Below are 13,550 nucleotides of genomic sequence, written 5' to 3'. Positions count from 1 at the left end.
AATCCTTGCCAAACAAATATGTTGGTGAGTCAGAGGAGGGAACAACACTTTGTGCTGAGTGGGAAAACTTTTCTGTTGACTGACCTAATAAATTTCAGTTCAGTTTCCACAGAATACTGAAGCTGGAAGGAAACCTTTGAGACGGTCTAACACTCTCATTTTACAGAAGTAGAAACTAGGTGGGAGCACTTGACCTGCTTGAGTTAATGAGAGAGGTGGGTCTCCTAACCCAGATCTCCTGCATCTTGGAGTCCACTGTACTTTGCACCACTCTGCAGGATCATCCTTGTGGTGGGTTTGTTAGATGAGCACTTCCTTGCTAATGCCATTTGCTTGGCTCAGTTATCTAAAAACACAAAGGCCGTTATTAGCATTTAAGAGAACTGGTTACATATTCTTAATGTTACTGCTTCCATTGTCTATAATAAAATGGTTCCAGAGGGTGGGTTGCAAGTTACTTCTAAAGTTGGCATAATAGCACCTTGTGCCCATTTATATAATAGGAATAGCAAAAAGAAACGTTGAGGCTAAACCTGACCAGCCAGCTTGTTCTGTTCGAAAGAATTGGCTCAAATCCTGTCATGAGACTAAGGTTGCTGCCATATATATATGTATCTAATGTATATATGTATCTAATGTCTTACTTTTCCTCCACATTTCCTTCCAAATCATTTTAACAGCCACCTTTAAATGTTATTTCCCTGGTAAAGTTTATGATTCTATGACCTTGGCAAAATGTAAACTCAGACGTGCAAAAATCAGCTGCTTCTGCCCATTTCTCCTTGGCCCAGCTTACCTGGAAGCCTTTCTAATGTGTTTGATTTTGAAGAAAACCCATGTGATTATACAAGAGGCATGCCTTCTGTTTTCATGTCCAATGAATGGCTAGAGAATCTAGGCCATTAACAGTTACCTCATTTGACTAATTAAAAATGATTTTAAAATCATAATTGTGTTCTTAGCAGTGACTTGATAATGGAGCTTTTAGGGGAAGTTTTTTTTTAATCCTGATCATTTTTCTACCTTGTGCAGTTACAAGGTTATATTTTATCCCCTAGTCGTCTCTAAAGGATAGGGGAATCAACTTAGAGAGTCCTGAATTTATAATGCAGATGTTGGGCTTGCTGATGACTAGCTCATTGTGTTGGACATGTTTCAAAATGTTTGAATTAGATACTAGTGTCTAAAAACTGGGAAATTTCACAGAAGTTCCATTTCTTGGCTTCTCTTGAAAAACCTGAAGGTCTGGTAACACTGGGTCTCTGTTCTGTGACAGTTGCACGTTCAGTAGGAAAGAGCAGCTTGAGACCAAAGTCCCCTGGGCATTCCTGAAATCTGTCCAAATATTTCCAGCACTGGTTAAAGCTCTGGGTCCCATCACCAACGACTAAGCTGGGCAGGGATATGTGCCCACCCATGGAGATCTAGCAGTTTCAGATACCCATTGCAATTTTACTACCCTTTTAAGGCCTATGATTCACATCCAAAGTGAGAGGGTTAAACAGCAAGTGATAACCTCCTTTTACTTCTGGTACTTTTTATTTAATTCAGGAACCAGAAAGCAGAGTGTAGAGAACAGCAAGTGCATACACAAAATGAATCATTTTCCTTTAATGAGAGCTGAAAGGAGCTCACATTGCATCATTTTGCCAGCACCCCTTCTTGGGCCTTTAGCAAAATGTTCTCTGGCAGAGTTGGAGGCTGTATAGGGTCAGAAGTGAGGAAAGTACAACACTAAGATTCTCTTCATGTGGAGATTAGAGGCAGAGTTTGAACATTTGATATGTATCTTGGGACCAAATTTCAGAATAAAATGACTGACAAGATACTTTGCACTCGTGTTAACTAAACCTACCGAGACCTTTTGGCAACTATGTGCTTTATCCTCTCACCTCTTTCCAGAACTGCAAGGCATTTGCTTCATGTTGTTCCTTTGTAGAGCTAGTCTTCTTTTACTGCTTACTAACCATAACTTAAAGCTTGAAGATTTAAACTGTGAATAAATATTTCTGTATTTCTTACACCTCTGACAACCTACGTAATTCTTATATAAGAAAATTAAGAAATGACCAGGATAATTGTCACTGGAAGCAAAAGCAACTGATCTTTTGAGAATGACTTGAAAACTACTGAGGGCTCTGCCTTCAGTTTATACCTGCATTTCTTCAAGCTAAGTATTAGCCTGTTCACTAATTTGTTATCCCTTTTTTCTTTTTTTATCTATCTGGTCTTTATAAGCAACATTGCAGCAGTCTTTTCTAGAAGTATGCCTGCTATTTGCAGCATAAGTTCTAAAGGGTCTTCAAAATCAATAAATTTGGTAATATATTTTGTAAAATTGTAATGAATAAGAACTCTCCTACACTGTCAGTGTTAACCAGCAAAAATTCTCTTGGAGGAAAATTGGCACAACCATCAAAATTTGATATATATAACCTTTGTTCCAGTAATTTTGTCGCTCAGAATTTAAATGCCTATGTGCCAGTGCAGGATAAGCTATGTATAAGGAAGTTCTAGCCAGTCATTAAGAGCCTGGTTAAATAGAGTATGGCATATCCAAACAGAAAAATATTAAGCAGTTATTAAAAGAATGAGGCAGGCCTATATGCACGAATGTGGCATGTCTATATATATAAAGTGAAAAAAGCAAGTCACAGAAAAAAGCATATAGTTTGCTACCCTTTGAAAGAGAGATACATTTATATAGCTATGCTTTCAACATCTCCTGAAGGATACACTAGAGATGGATAATAGTGGTTACTACCAGGGATGGAAGCTGGGGGACTGGGGATTAGAGTGGAAAGGAATTTTTTCACTGTTTAATTTTTGTTCTGTTTGAATTTTTTTTCTACCATGTGCATGTATTTCCCTTTCAATGCTCCTATGTTTTTTAAACGCACTAGACCAAGAAATGATGATATAGTTATTGAGTAAAGAGCTCTCTCATCCTTCGTGCTGTTTTGAAGGGGTTTGTCTAGCCCAGATGCAAAACTTGCTCTACCCAGAGCTCTCTGACCCACTGGTTTTACCTGTCAAATTGATGTCTGTCCTCCCCAAGGCCTAACAGCTTTGCCCTGTCTCTCTGCTTCAAGTCCTGTTTCCTAACTACTACTACACTATGGGCAAATAAGTAGGAGCCATGTGGTGGTCTGTTACTAGTAGAGTGATGAAAAATAAATTATGCCTGAAGAGAATAACAAAATGGAAGTTATTTGGATACATCTGCAAAGATTTGTATTCAGAAATTTAGTTTGTTATTTATTAAGCATTTATTAATGCCATTAGGACCTTTAGTTTGGGATGAAACATGTGTGCACAAATGGCACATACCAAAACAAGCTCATTACTTCAAATCCAATTTAACTTTCCCTTTAACTAGAACCTCATAATTTAACTTGAAGTACTCAGTGAAACAACATCCTCTAATTTGAGGATTCCAGAAGACTCGGTTTTCAAAACTGCTATTAAAGGCCAACAAATTAGCTAGAAGGGAGGGATAAAAAGGACAACCTCTCCAAATAAATCTACGAAGTCCTCTGCCACAAAAAGCAGATCCTTTGGTTTTGGTCTCTCCTTACCCCATGATATGACCACCACCTTGCTGAAACTGGGAAAAACAAATCCCCCCCACCCCAAAGGGGAAAATAAACATTCACTGAAACAGCTTCTACTTGTTTTTACATATATTCCAGGGGTATGTGGATTTTTTTTTTCTTTTTACATTTGTACAGTTTACGTTGCTTGACCCATAAATAACACTCGTAAGATTAATAGGGCCATAGTTTTAAAGAGTATTTACATAGCCCCACCATGCATACAGAGCCTTTTTAATATTGGGGAAAAAAAAAAAAACAAAAAAAAACTGAACTTTCCATCACTAGGCACTATAAAGTTGACCAACTAAACTTAGAAACCCTGACTAAAATACAAGCAATCATTTATTTCATCCATAAATGCTATTTCTGGGCCCCTAACAAATCTAGTACTGCAGTGTAACAAATGTCTTGCAATTCAGGGATATAAAAATATCAGCTTTAAAATCTGAACTGTACAGTATGTACATGAATATTTGCACCATTAAATTAGGAATACACTTAAGTCTATGAAATACTACATTATAAATAGCAATGTCTTTTCAGTCTGTAGCTGGAGCTAATACAATACAATGTTTACCTGGCTGATGAGGATGGAAAGGGGACAAGTTGGCCTTGCATAATATGATGCACAGTGTTGGCCAGGTCAGTGTAACTATGTGCATACCTCACAAGACAAACCCATCAGGACCTGAGCCAACTTGACTTTCATAAAAGACAGACATTACTGCTTCTTCAAAGGTGGCGGAAGTTCTCCATCTTCTAAAGTCAACACCTCTGTCCATTCACCCTGCAACAGTTTTCTTGAGTATTCTCTTGAAGGCCAAAGCAGCTGTATAGAATATAGAACTGTAATGCACCAATAGGCACAAGATGTCACATAAACCTAGCAACATCCAAGGAGGATAAACTGGAGAAATTACACCTTTCAAATGTTAATCTTAAAGCGTAAACAGCAGTCAGGTTCTCATTTACATGGGCAAATCACTTTAAACTGTTTTAGCAACTTTCCTATGGAAGAAAAAAGGTATGATTCAGGTGGTTAATGGTTAACTTTAAACAAATGATCTCCAACAGCTACTGGGTTAAGAAATAATACAGTTTTTGCCCTTGTGTCCCTTTTTCTTCTTGGATTTAGTTGTCCTCTGACCAAACTGAGTGGAAGGCAGTGCAGAAGTTGGACTAGAAAGGTCGTCTGTATAGTAAGCGTATCTCTGTGGCCGTGGTTGAGGGATTGGTTGTCCGAGGAAATATCCTTCTTCTTCTGAGTCGGAAGAGGAAGAGGAGGAAGTACACCAGGAGTCGTCATCCTCACCGTACAGCCCTAGAAACCTATTCATTCCTGGGCTCTGGAGTGCATAATTGGAAGTGGCATGGGCATACCGTCCATAGAGAGCAGCATTCTGTACGTATGCTTGGATCTCTCGGGCACTTTTATTCTGTATAAATTTCTCATAGTTCTCTGGAGTGTAAAGCCTCAGTCTGTCCTTAGGAGAGTATTTTCTTTCTGTAACAAGATTCAGGGCATTGTCAGAGCGAGACTTTCTGCTTTTCCGGCGGCGATGGTGATGAGACCTGGATCCCCTCTCTTCGAAATGATAGACGCGTCTTCGAGTCCTTTCGCTCATTGGAGGCTGCCGGATTTCAATGTTGTCATAATTTCCATTGTCAATGACGTCATCTGAAAACTTGACTTGCTGTGGTCTGGACTGAGACTTGGATCTTCTGAGTACTGGCAGATGTACTGGTTCTCTTCAGGCATGATTTTTTCTGCACACAACTCTGAACTTAGACTCTTTAAAGACTCTGCACTCCTGTGTAGCATGGAAGAGTTCAGAGTTCCCATATTGCTCATTTTCTCACAATCTTCTGCCTCCATTTCCTCAAAGTTTTGCAGAGAATATAATGATGGCCTCGGCTTACTTTCCCCATCCACAGAAGCCCCTAGAAGAGAAACCAAGATGAGATGTGATTCCCAATAATCCTAATGTTTGGACAGTTATAATAAACAACCTACTGAAAGGAAGCCTTTCCAACAAAATTTCTCCTCAATTTTAATATTTGATTCTCCATTAGGGAAAACCAATGTGTGAATATATTCACTGGGAAGAGGTTATGAATTTTATTGATACAATAGGCACAGCCTCTTTTATAAGACCAACTGTTTTGGAGCCAAAGATTAGTTAGCACATAGCACGAGCACCAAAATTTTAAAAACTCTTCACAGAAGCCCCTTCATAAGTTTGTTGACATAGGAGGTAGAAGCTTCTGCCTCCCCCAATCCATTAAATCCAGACTCTTTCATCTGAACATCTCTCAAATCAGTGCCTTTTTTGCATTCGCATGACCACAATTGTGGGCAAATCCTAGACCTAGAGCAGTGGTTGGCAAACTATAACCCAAGGGCCAAATCCAGCCCACAGCTTCTTTGTGTATAAAGTTTTATTGGAACACAGTCATGTCCATTCATTTATGTATAGTCTGTGGTTGCCTGCTACTATGGCAGAATTGTGTAGTTGCAATAGAGGCTATGTGGCCCACAAAGTATTGAATTGGTTTCCTTTCATCCAGTCTTCTGCCCCTTCAATCCATAAAATAATAGGCAACTACCAGATTAAAACTTTTCTCAAATCGACATTGCTCACATTTGTTTACACTAGGGCCCAGGCAGACGACAAGAGACAGTAGGGAGCAGTCTGGACTATTGTCAACTGGATACTGCATATAATTCCAAAGGGGAGCCTGTTTTCGGCCCATTGCTGTCAAGGCATGTCAGCCCTAACACTTAAACTTGTGCCAAATTATGTCTATTTTTGACATAAATGTTCAGATGTCTAGCATAATGCCTGGCACATAAGAAATGCTTCATAACTTGGGTTTCCCCCACGATGCCTCCTCTACTTCCCTTTATTGTAGGCCTTATCATGGATAAGTCTACTGCCAGAAGGGTAGCTTTGTTGGTAACCTTTGTCCTTGTCCCTACAGCACCTGGCACAGGGTCCTTCCTGGCAGCCGGCAGCACTAAAGCCTTTCCTATCTATGATAGCGTAACATAACCTTTATGAAAGGAATGCATGTCATTAATTTATCTACAAAATTAGCTGAGTAACAGCAACATTTCTGTATCCAAAGATACCACAAATATGACATTCAGGAGAATGGGGTTCTAAGCCCAGTCTTGCCTTTAAAACCTGTGTGACACTGGGCATTTAACTTCTTGGTAATTCAAAGTTTCCTCATTTGCAAAATGCAATAATATCATCTACTCTACAGTTTAGGGGCATTTAAGGATAAAACATGGATAAGGTTTCCAATGCTTTGAAAACAAAGTGAAAATATTTTCGAATTGAGTAAAAAATGTTTAGCTATTTTTGAGCTATCCATTGCCACAGGCAATTCAGGGACATTGTGAAAAACTAGGCCAATTTCAATATCTTAAGATTCATATAGCACAAGCCAAAAAAGTACAGTATCTTTCAGACACAATCAGATGTATACGTCATTATCCAAAAGCATTAACTGGGGGTACATATCTATCTCTTTGCCCAAGACACAATGCACAGATTAATTCACTAAAGATCGCCGAATTAGCTAAGTTTGTTTTAATACTGACACTAATTAAACATAAAGTGTTTCATTTTTATAACCTGTAGGAGAACATCTTTGAAGTCAGGCAGGCCTGAATTCAAATCCCTGCTCCACTATTTAGTAACTTGGATTCCGATAAAGTTTCCTAACCAATCAATTTCCACCCCTTTAAATACAGATAATACCTATCCCACAGGATTGTTTTAAAAATACTTTTTATAAATACACATGCACACACATGCGCAGAGATACACAAGATTACTGTTAGTGTTTGGTATTTAACAGAAACGCTTTCCTTCTCTTGGTTCAGAGTTTGAAATAACATAAACCCTTCTGGTGCTGAATTGTAATCTTTTGAATAAACTTTTTAGTGCCTGCTTCTTCAAATACCCATAACCCCTAGATTAAGTACCTGTGATATTAGACAAAGCCAAGGAATCCATAGAATCCCGAACACTTTGTTCTGGTTTCAAGTCTGACAAACACTCCAGGGAATCTTCATACCACTGTGCTTGATCATGATTGTATCCTGAAGCCCCATGGTCTAGATCCAACTCCTGGAGTCTTCTACTGCTGGCAGGGCCTGGGTGGCTGCCATAAGCAGAATCGCCCAGTCCGTCTTGTGACTGTGCCCAATACATATCAGATTGGTATTTTTTACTTGCAAGGCTCTGGTTATTTTGCTTTAACTCAGTCTTATTTTTAACCACGTTATCAGATATCCAATGCTCATTGGCTCGAATATCCATCTCATTGGGCTGCGGCTGAAAGAGGCTTTTATCACCAAACTTGAGGAGGAGTTGGGTCATATAATCTTCATGCTCAGCCCATTCTTCAGGGTCTTCTGGGGTTTCATGCTCTACTCTGCCTTTCCAGAATTCTTCGTTGACAAAACTTGCTCCTTGCCTGAGAGACTCAGTCATCCAATTTCCGAGAAGGGTGTCATCAGCATTGCCTGAAAGGCCAGGAAACTTGTAGTTCAAAAGCAGGGGACAGGAGTAGAGACTGTCTACACTTATCAGCTGACCGACTGCTTTTTCCCATCCGGAACGCTTCTTCTGGAATCTCTTGATCGAAGCTGACTGAAATGCAGAGTCAGAAGAATCAGAGGCGTGGACGTCTTCACCAAGGCTGCATGTTTTTGAACAATAAATCTGACCTTGTTTGGGAAGGAAGGGACATCCCAACAAAGATGCTTTACACTGGGCACAAGAAAAGCATGCTTCTGTAGCATGCCAGTGCTGCCCATCGTAGGTCATCTGGGCATGGGTCGACACCTGTTTTTGGAAAAGGAGAAAAGAACAGTTATAGGTCAATTGTTGAAATACAGGAAGAAAGAAGAAACAGGAAATAAACGCTGAGGATACATATTCTGGGGGGTCGGAAACATCTAATTTGATAGGGATGTGGGTTACGCAGGTATATCCCCTTGTCAAAACTCATCAAACTGAAGCATTTAAGATCTGTACATTTCACTATGTGTGAATTATACCTCAATTTAAAAAACATGACTGTCGATGATCAAAAACTAATGGATATGTGACAGGGCACACAGGCTGAGCTATGGACTTACCAATGTGTTCCCCACAGGTTTCACAATATTCAGCATAAAGAGACTCAAAACAGCCACAGCAGAATGGGCGACCATCCTTCATAATGTACCTCTGTCCTCCTAGGACGGTTTCACACTCAAGGCAGCAGAAGTGTTTCATGTGCCAATGGCGACCCTCAGCTTCTGTGCACTCATCAGCAAAAATTATCTTTACGATGAAACATGAAACCAAAAGATGAAAGAAAATTGTGAACCATCTTTGAAGGATTAGTAACTGAATGTTTTCTGGACAATTGACAGACACACTGTCCTTTAAAAGAATGGGAAGTTAGATAGCTACCATGTTTCTTACGGCCACAAGCTTAAATTTACTTCATTTAGCTACAAAACAAGAGCTGAAATTGATAATGTTGAAAAAAGAGAAACTAATCACTTACGTAAACTTTAAAAAATAAAACAGTTTTCTTCATTGGAGGCAATTCATTCAGTCTTATTTTTGTTCCCCAGTAACACTTTGTTGGCATATCTGACAAAGAACACATTAACATTTGAAGAAATTGGTTCATGTGTGTTCTAATAGAAAGAAAACTCATAAAAACGTCCGTGGGGTCAACATAATCATAGCTCTACAGATACTGGATTGAGTGAACAGCACTTGTTTAGATAAGGCTTTATTTGACTTGGTAGCCATCTCCAGATAAAGAACTTTTAGTTTTTATATTTTTGATTAGAAACACAAAATTTTTAAAACTTAAGTTAAAAACAAACTGTCACAGATTGAAGGAAACAGAGGAGATCTGATGAATAAATGCAGTGAGATACCTGGAGTGGATCTTGGAATAGAAAAAGAACATTAGTAGAAAAACTAGGGAAATCAGAATAAAGTCTATCGCTTAGTTTACTTCTTAGTTTTGATAAATGTTATGATGTGAACATTCAGGGCAGCTGGGTAAAGAACATCCAGAAACAGTCTATAATGTCTTTGCAACTCTCTGTAAATCAAATTTATTTCTAAGTAAAAACTTAAAGAGAGGAAAAAAAGTAAATTTCCTTTCACACTGCCATCTCCAATGCCTCAGGAGTAACCACTGTTAGCTTAGTGTATGTCTTTCCATACTTTTCTGAGTTTCTGAGTGTATACAAATATGTGGACTATACTGGTTATGTTTTTCTTTCTTTAATCAAAATAAGATCAACTGCTACATATTCTTCTGCAACTTTTTTCTTACAGTATATAAGGACATCATACTTATCAGTGCACAAAGACGTGCTGCGTTTTCTTCATTAGCTACATTAGAACGTGCAAGGGTTATCCTAAAACTTGACATCCAGACCCCAAACCAGGAAATATTTATATGTTGCTAGACATGAACAGTGGAATATTAGGTTACTGGAAGCTTATTTTTTTCCACTCTAAAGGGGCAAACTCTTTTTACCTCATCACATGCTGAACACCGTGGTTTAAGCAGCTCAGCATGGTGCCTTCCACAGTGAATTTTTCCATCCTGATAAAAATAGATGAGGTCGACCAGCAGCTCGTTACACGTGAAGCAGACAAAACAGGATGGGTGCCAGCATACTCCAGGGCCCGCACGAGAGGCAAACACTGCAGTTTCACCTCCGCTTATCTTCAACCCACACTAAAAACAAAAGGATTCGAGTTTAAAATGATACCTTTTTGATGACTGGATTCTCAGCCTTTCCCACTTTATACTGAAGCCCAAATTTGTCATTAAAGGTTTTACCCCCCCCTCCCCCCATTAGTGATTAAATGGCTTTTGAATGCTGGATTATTTGTGATTCTCAACTGTAATGAATATGGCTCAGGTATACTACTGCACTTCACTGTTTCTAAGGACGGTTTAGTCTGATTCACATTAACAGTGGTTTTTCCTGAGCCAGCCTCCTGTCGGATACATTTCCTACTCTGAGAACTGCCAGTAAAGATCTGAATGTCTTCATTATGTGTCTGCATTTTTAGAAAACCAGGTGTACCCTAGCACTTCCCTCCATGCCAGGACCCCGTGAAAGGATTTCATCCTCTGTTTACATAAGGGCAGACTGATTCCCACTGTCACACATAGTAGGGTAGCCAGTTATAAATATTAATCCATATTTAATAAAAAGACAGTTGTCTTTCTCATTTTTTGGAGACATCTGGACCCATGCCTGTGCCAGCCCTGTTGCCTGCACCCCAACTCACACCATTCACATTGCTACAAGGTACTCTGCTCCTGAAAAGGGTTACCTGCTCACAAACGGCATGCATTACTGCTCGAGACAAAAGTTTAATCGTTCCTCTTCCAAGTGCTTCTTTCTTCCGCTGAGCACTGAACACCTGCAATTCTTTTTTCTCTTCTTCACTCAAAGATTGGCAATACCGCACCTTCACAGAAAGGAAAACAGAAGCACCACACTGGAGCACAAAGTTTTTTTCCCCACCAATTCTTAATTTCCAGAGTTAGATTTTCATGAAATAAAACAGCAAGTTTAGCTGGCCTGCCTCACAAATCCCCAATTTAAAAATAATACCATATTTAAATCTTGCAGCCTCTCTAGCAAAAGGGAAATAAAATTTGAAGAAAACAAGCATGGTTTCTTCCTCTTTTTAATAGGAAATATTTAATTTAAACCCTTATCAGCAGTGGCATTAAAAAATGTAAGACATTAACCTCAAAAGGTTTAAACTTGTTAACTGCCACTTTCACTCTAAATTCTACTGGCACTCAACTCAACTTCAGGCCTCAATAAAGCATTCACTGTTTGCAGGGGTAGTGAAATCTCAGGAATCTGTAGGATACTGATAATTGGTGGGTGGCTGCAAACACTATAAAAACCAACTTGTGTTAAGTTTATTGCACTGACACCCTTTTCTCTCTTCTCTTAAAGAATGGAAAGCTGTATTCTCTGGCCAAATTTTAACTGAAGAAAGGCAAAAGAGAGCCCTAAACTGTTTGGAGCTGAGGTTTATGAGAGGCATCTTAATGCTTACTGCATATTCTCTCTTTCTTTTTTTTCTAATTAGTCTTCTTCCTGTTATTTTACCTCATTATCATGTGGTGGCAACTGGTACAAAAGCTGTTTAATCCGGTGTTTCTCTCCGGGACTGTTAACATAAGGGACCTTTTCCTCTGGTAAGCAAGCAAAATAAAGCTGGATCTGAGAAAGAGAGGTACAGAATGACATCAACATACAGGAACTGAGCACCTTCACTTATCCAATTTTTAAAAAGTTACCTTTCCCTTTAGGTACAGGATTTGGTCTCTTGTAGCTAATGAGAAGACCAGCTGAGCCAGCTGAGCAGCACTGCAAACTAGCACCCAGCTGCTAAACTGCTCTTCAGGAATGTAATTTGTCATGACAATTAGGGGCATCATAAATTATGCACATAAAATATGCACATTTAATGCTACTATTTCTCAGCCAATCTTCCAAGGGTCAGCCCACTGATCAGCTGAGCATCCTGGGTGAATTCTGTGAAATGACCACACAGGCTGTGTGACACTGTCCAAAATCCAGCCAATACATAAACACATTTAATTTGCTCTCTGAGTTTTACACATTAGAGAGACAAAAGCTGTTTTGTTAAACTTTGTTCTCTCAAGCATCAGCTTCCCTTGCTTCCATGGGTGTTATTTTCTAAATACCTGGAGTCAATTTCCCCAACGCAACTGGAAAGGAGCCACACTGAGCTGTACTTGGTTCATTTTGAAAGAAGTCAATTTTTTGTTCATTTTTTCTGTTGTATTTAAAGGTACATCCCGTAATGAACACTGCAAAGAACACTGCAGTGCTGAGAAATAAAGAATGAAAGTGATTCAAGAAAAAAGAAGAGATTAGGGAATTGGGGGCCTGTCTGCTTCAATATCTTAGTTTCACACAAAATCTACCTAAGGCAGCAAGAGGCTGTTCTCTTTGGTAAAATATTGCTTTCCCAACTACTGTACCAGCACTCCCTACCAGCTCTTTACAGTTATTAACACTTATTGTATACCAGCTGTATGCACACCAGTGTATGAATAAGGACACCTTACCCATAATTCAGAAGCAACTGAGCACCCAAATGTTGCCTTTTATATCTCAAATTGCACCTTTGCCCTTAGAATAATATCTACCATCAGCAATTTCAAACAAGTTCACATTACAAGGGTATTCAGAAAATAAAAATGTGTATAGATAGGTTCTCATCTTTCCTAAAATATCACTACAACCCAAACTCAAAATTAACTCAACTTTTTTCCAATCCACACTGTGATGACAGTATTCTTTTATAGGCAAAATTATCAAAGGTCAAATTTCTGAGCAGTAACCTTCAGATTGTTTCTTGTAGCCCTGTAGATTCTTTCTTCCAAAACAAAAGCATTGCCAAGAACAGCCTGGGAAATGTCTTTTTTCCTTTTATTACATTTTTGTGTTGTTATTGAAGTTTTAAAAAGATTAAATTCCTCTCAGTCTCTCAAAAGGGACTCTTCAAAATATATATAATACATATTACATACATACAATACATATAACAAATGGATGCAGTTTTCTGGATTTGATTCATTAGATCAAAAATAGCATCATTATAGGGTTTCTGGATCCAGGAGTACAACATGGATCTAAGTCTCTCATTTAGAAACTAAATATGACCTTAAAAAGCAAAAATTCAACGCTCTGCAGAGAGGATCAAGGACCAGGAGTAGCAATGATGTTCTGTAAGTTAAAAAATTTTCTTAAAATCTTAAATCATGTTTAAAAACAAACAGAAAACATAAGATGATTAGGTTCCTACCTGTTCTGGTCTAAGGCCCGGGGGTACCCAGGCATATTCCTCT

The 13,550-nt window shown here is 38.8% G+C and overlaps 2 protein-coding genes across 2 annotated transcripts in view; one reads left to right on the top strand and one right to left on the bottom strand.

Annotated features, from left to right (window-relative positions):
- Positions 1-9,195, top strand: part of PPHLN1 (periphilin 1) — a 195,639-nt gene extending 186,444 nt beyond the window's left edge. The window contains exon 12 of the mRNA XM_037848306.1: positions 4,732-9,195. Within this exon, the coding sequence (XP_037704234.1) occupies positions 4,732-4,742 (11 nt within the window). The 3' untranslated portion in view covers positions 4,743-9,195. The remainder of the gene's footprint in view (positions 1-4,731) is intronic.
- Positions 3,675-13,550, bottom strand: part of PRICKLE1 (prickle planar cell polarity protein 1) — a 102,713-nt gene continuing 92,837 nt past the window's right edge. The window contains 11 exon segments of the mRNA XM_037848315.1: positions 3,675-5,343; positions 5,346-5,537; positions 7,594-8,164; positions 8,166-8,228; positions 8,230-8,256; positions 8,258-8,458; positions 8,735-8,941; positions 10,170-10,373; positions 10,982-11,119; positions 11,779-11,892; positions 13,508-13,549. Of these exon segments, the coding sequence (XP_037704243.1) occupies positions 4,679-5,343; positions 5,346-5,537; positions 7,594-8,164; positions 8,166-8,228; positions 8,230-8,256; positions 8,258-8,458; positions 8,735-8,941; positions 10,170-10,373; positions 10,982-11,119; positions 11,779-11,892; positions 13,508-13,549 (2,424 nt within the window). The 3' untranslated portion in view covers positions 3,675-4,678.

Source organism: Choloepus didactylus, chromosome 8 (genome assembly GCF_015220235.1).
Source record: "Choloepus didactylus isolate mChoDid1 chromosome 8, mChoDid1.pri, whole genome shotgun sequence".
Taxonomy (NCBI): Eukaryota; Metazoa; Chordata; class Mammalia; order Pilosa; family Megalonychidae; genus Choloepus; species Choloepus didactylus.
This window is presented reverse-complemented; position numbering and strand designations above follow the sequence as displayed.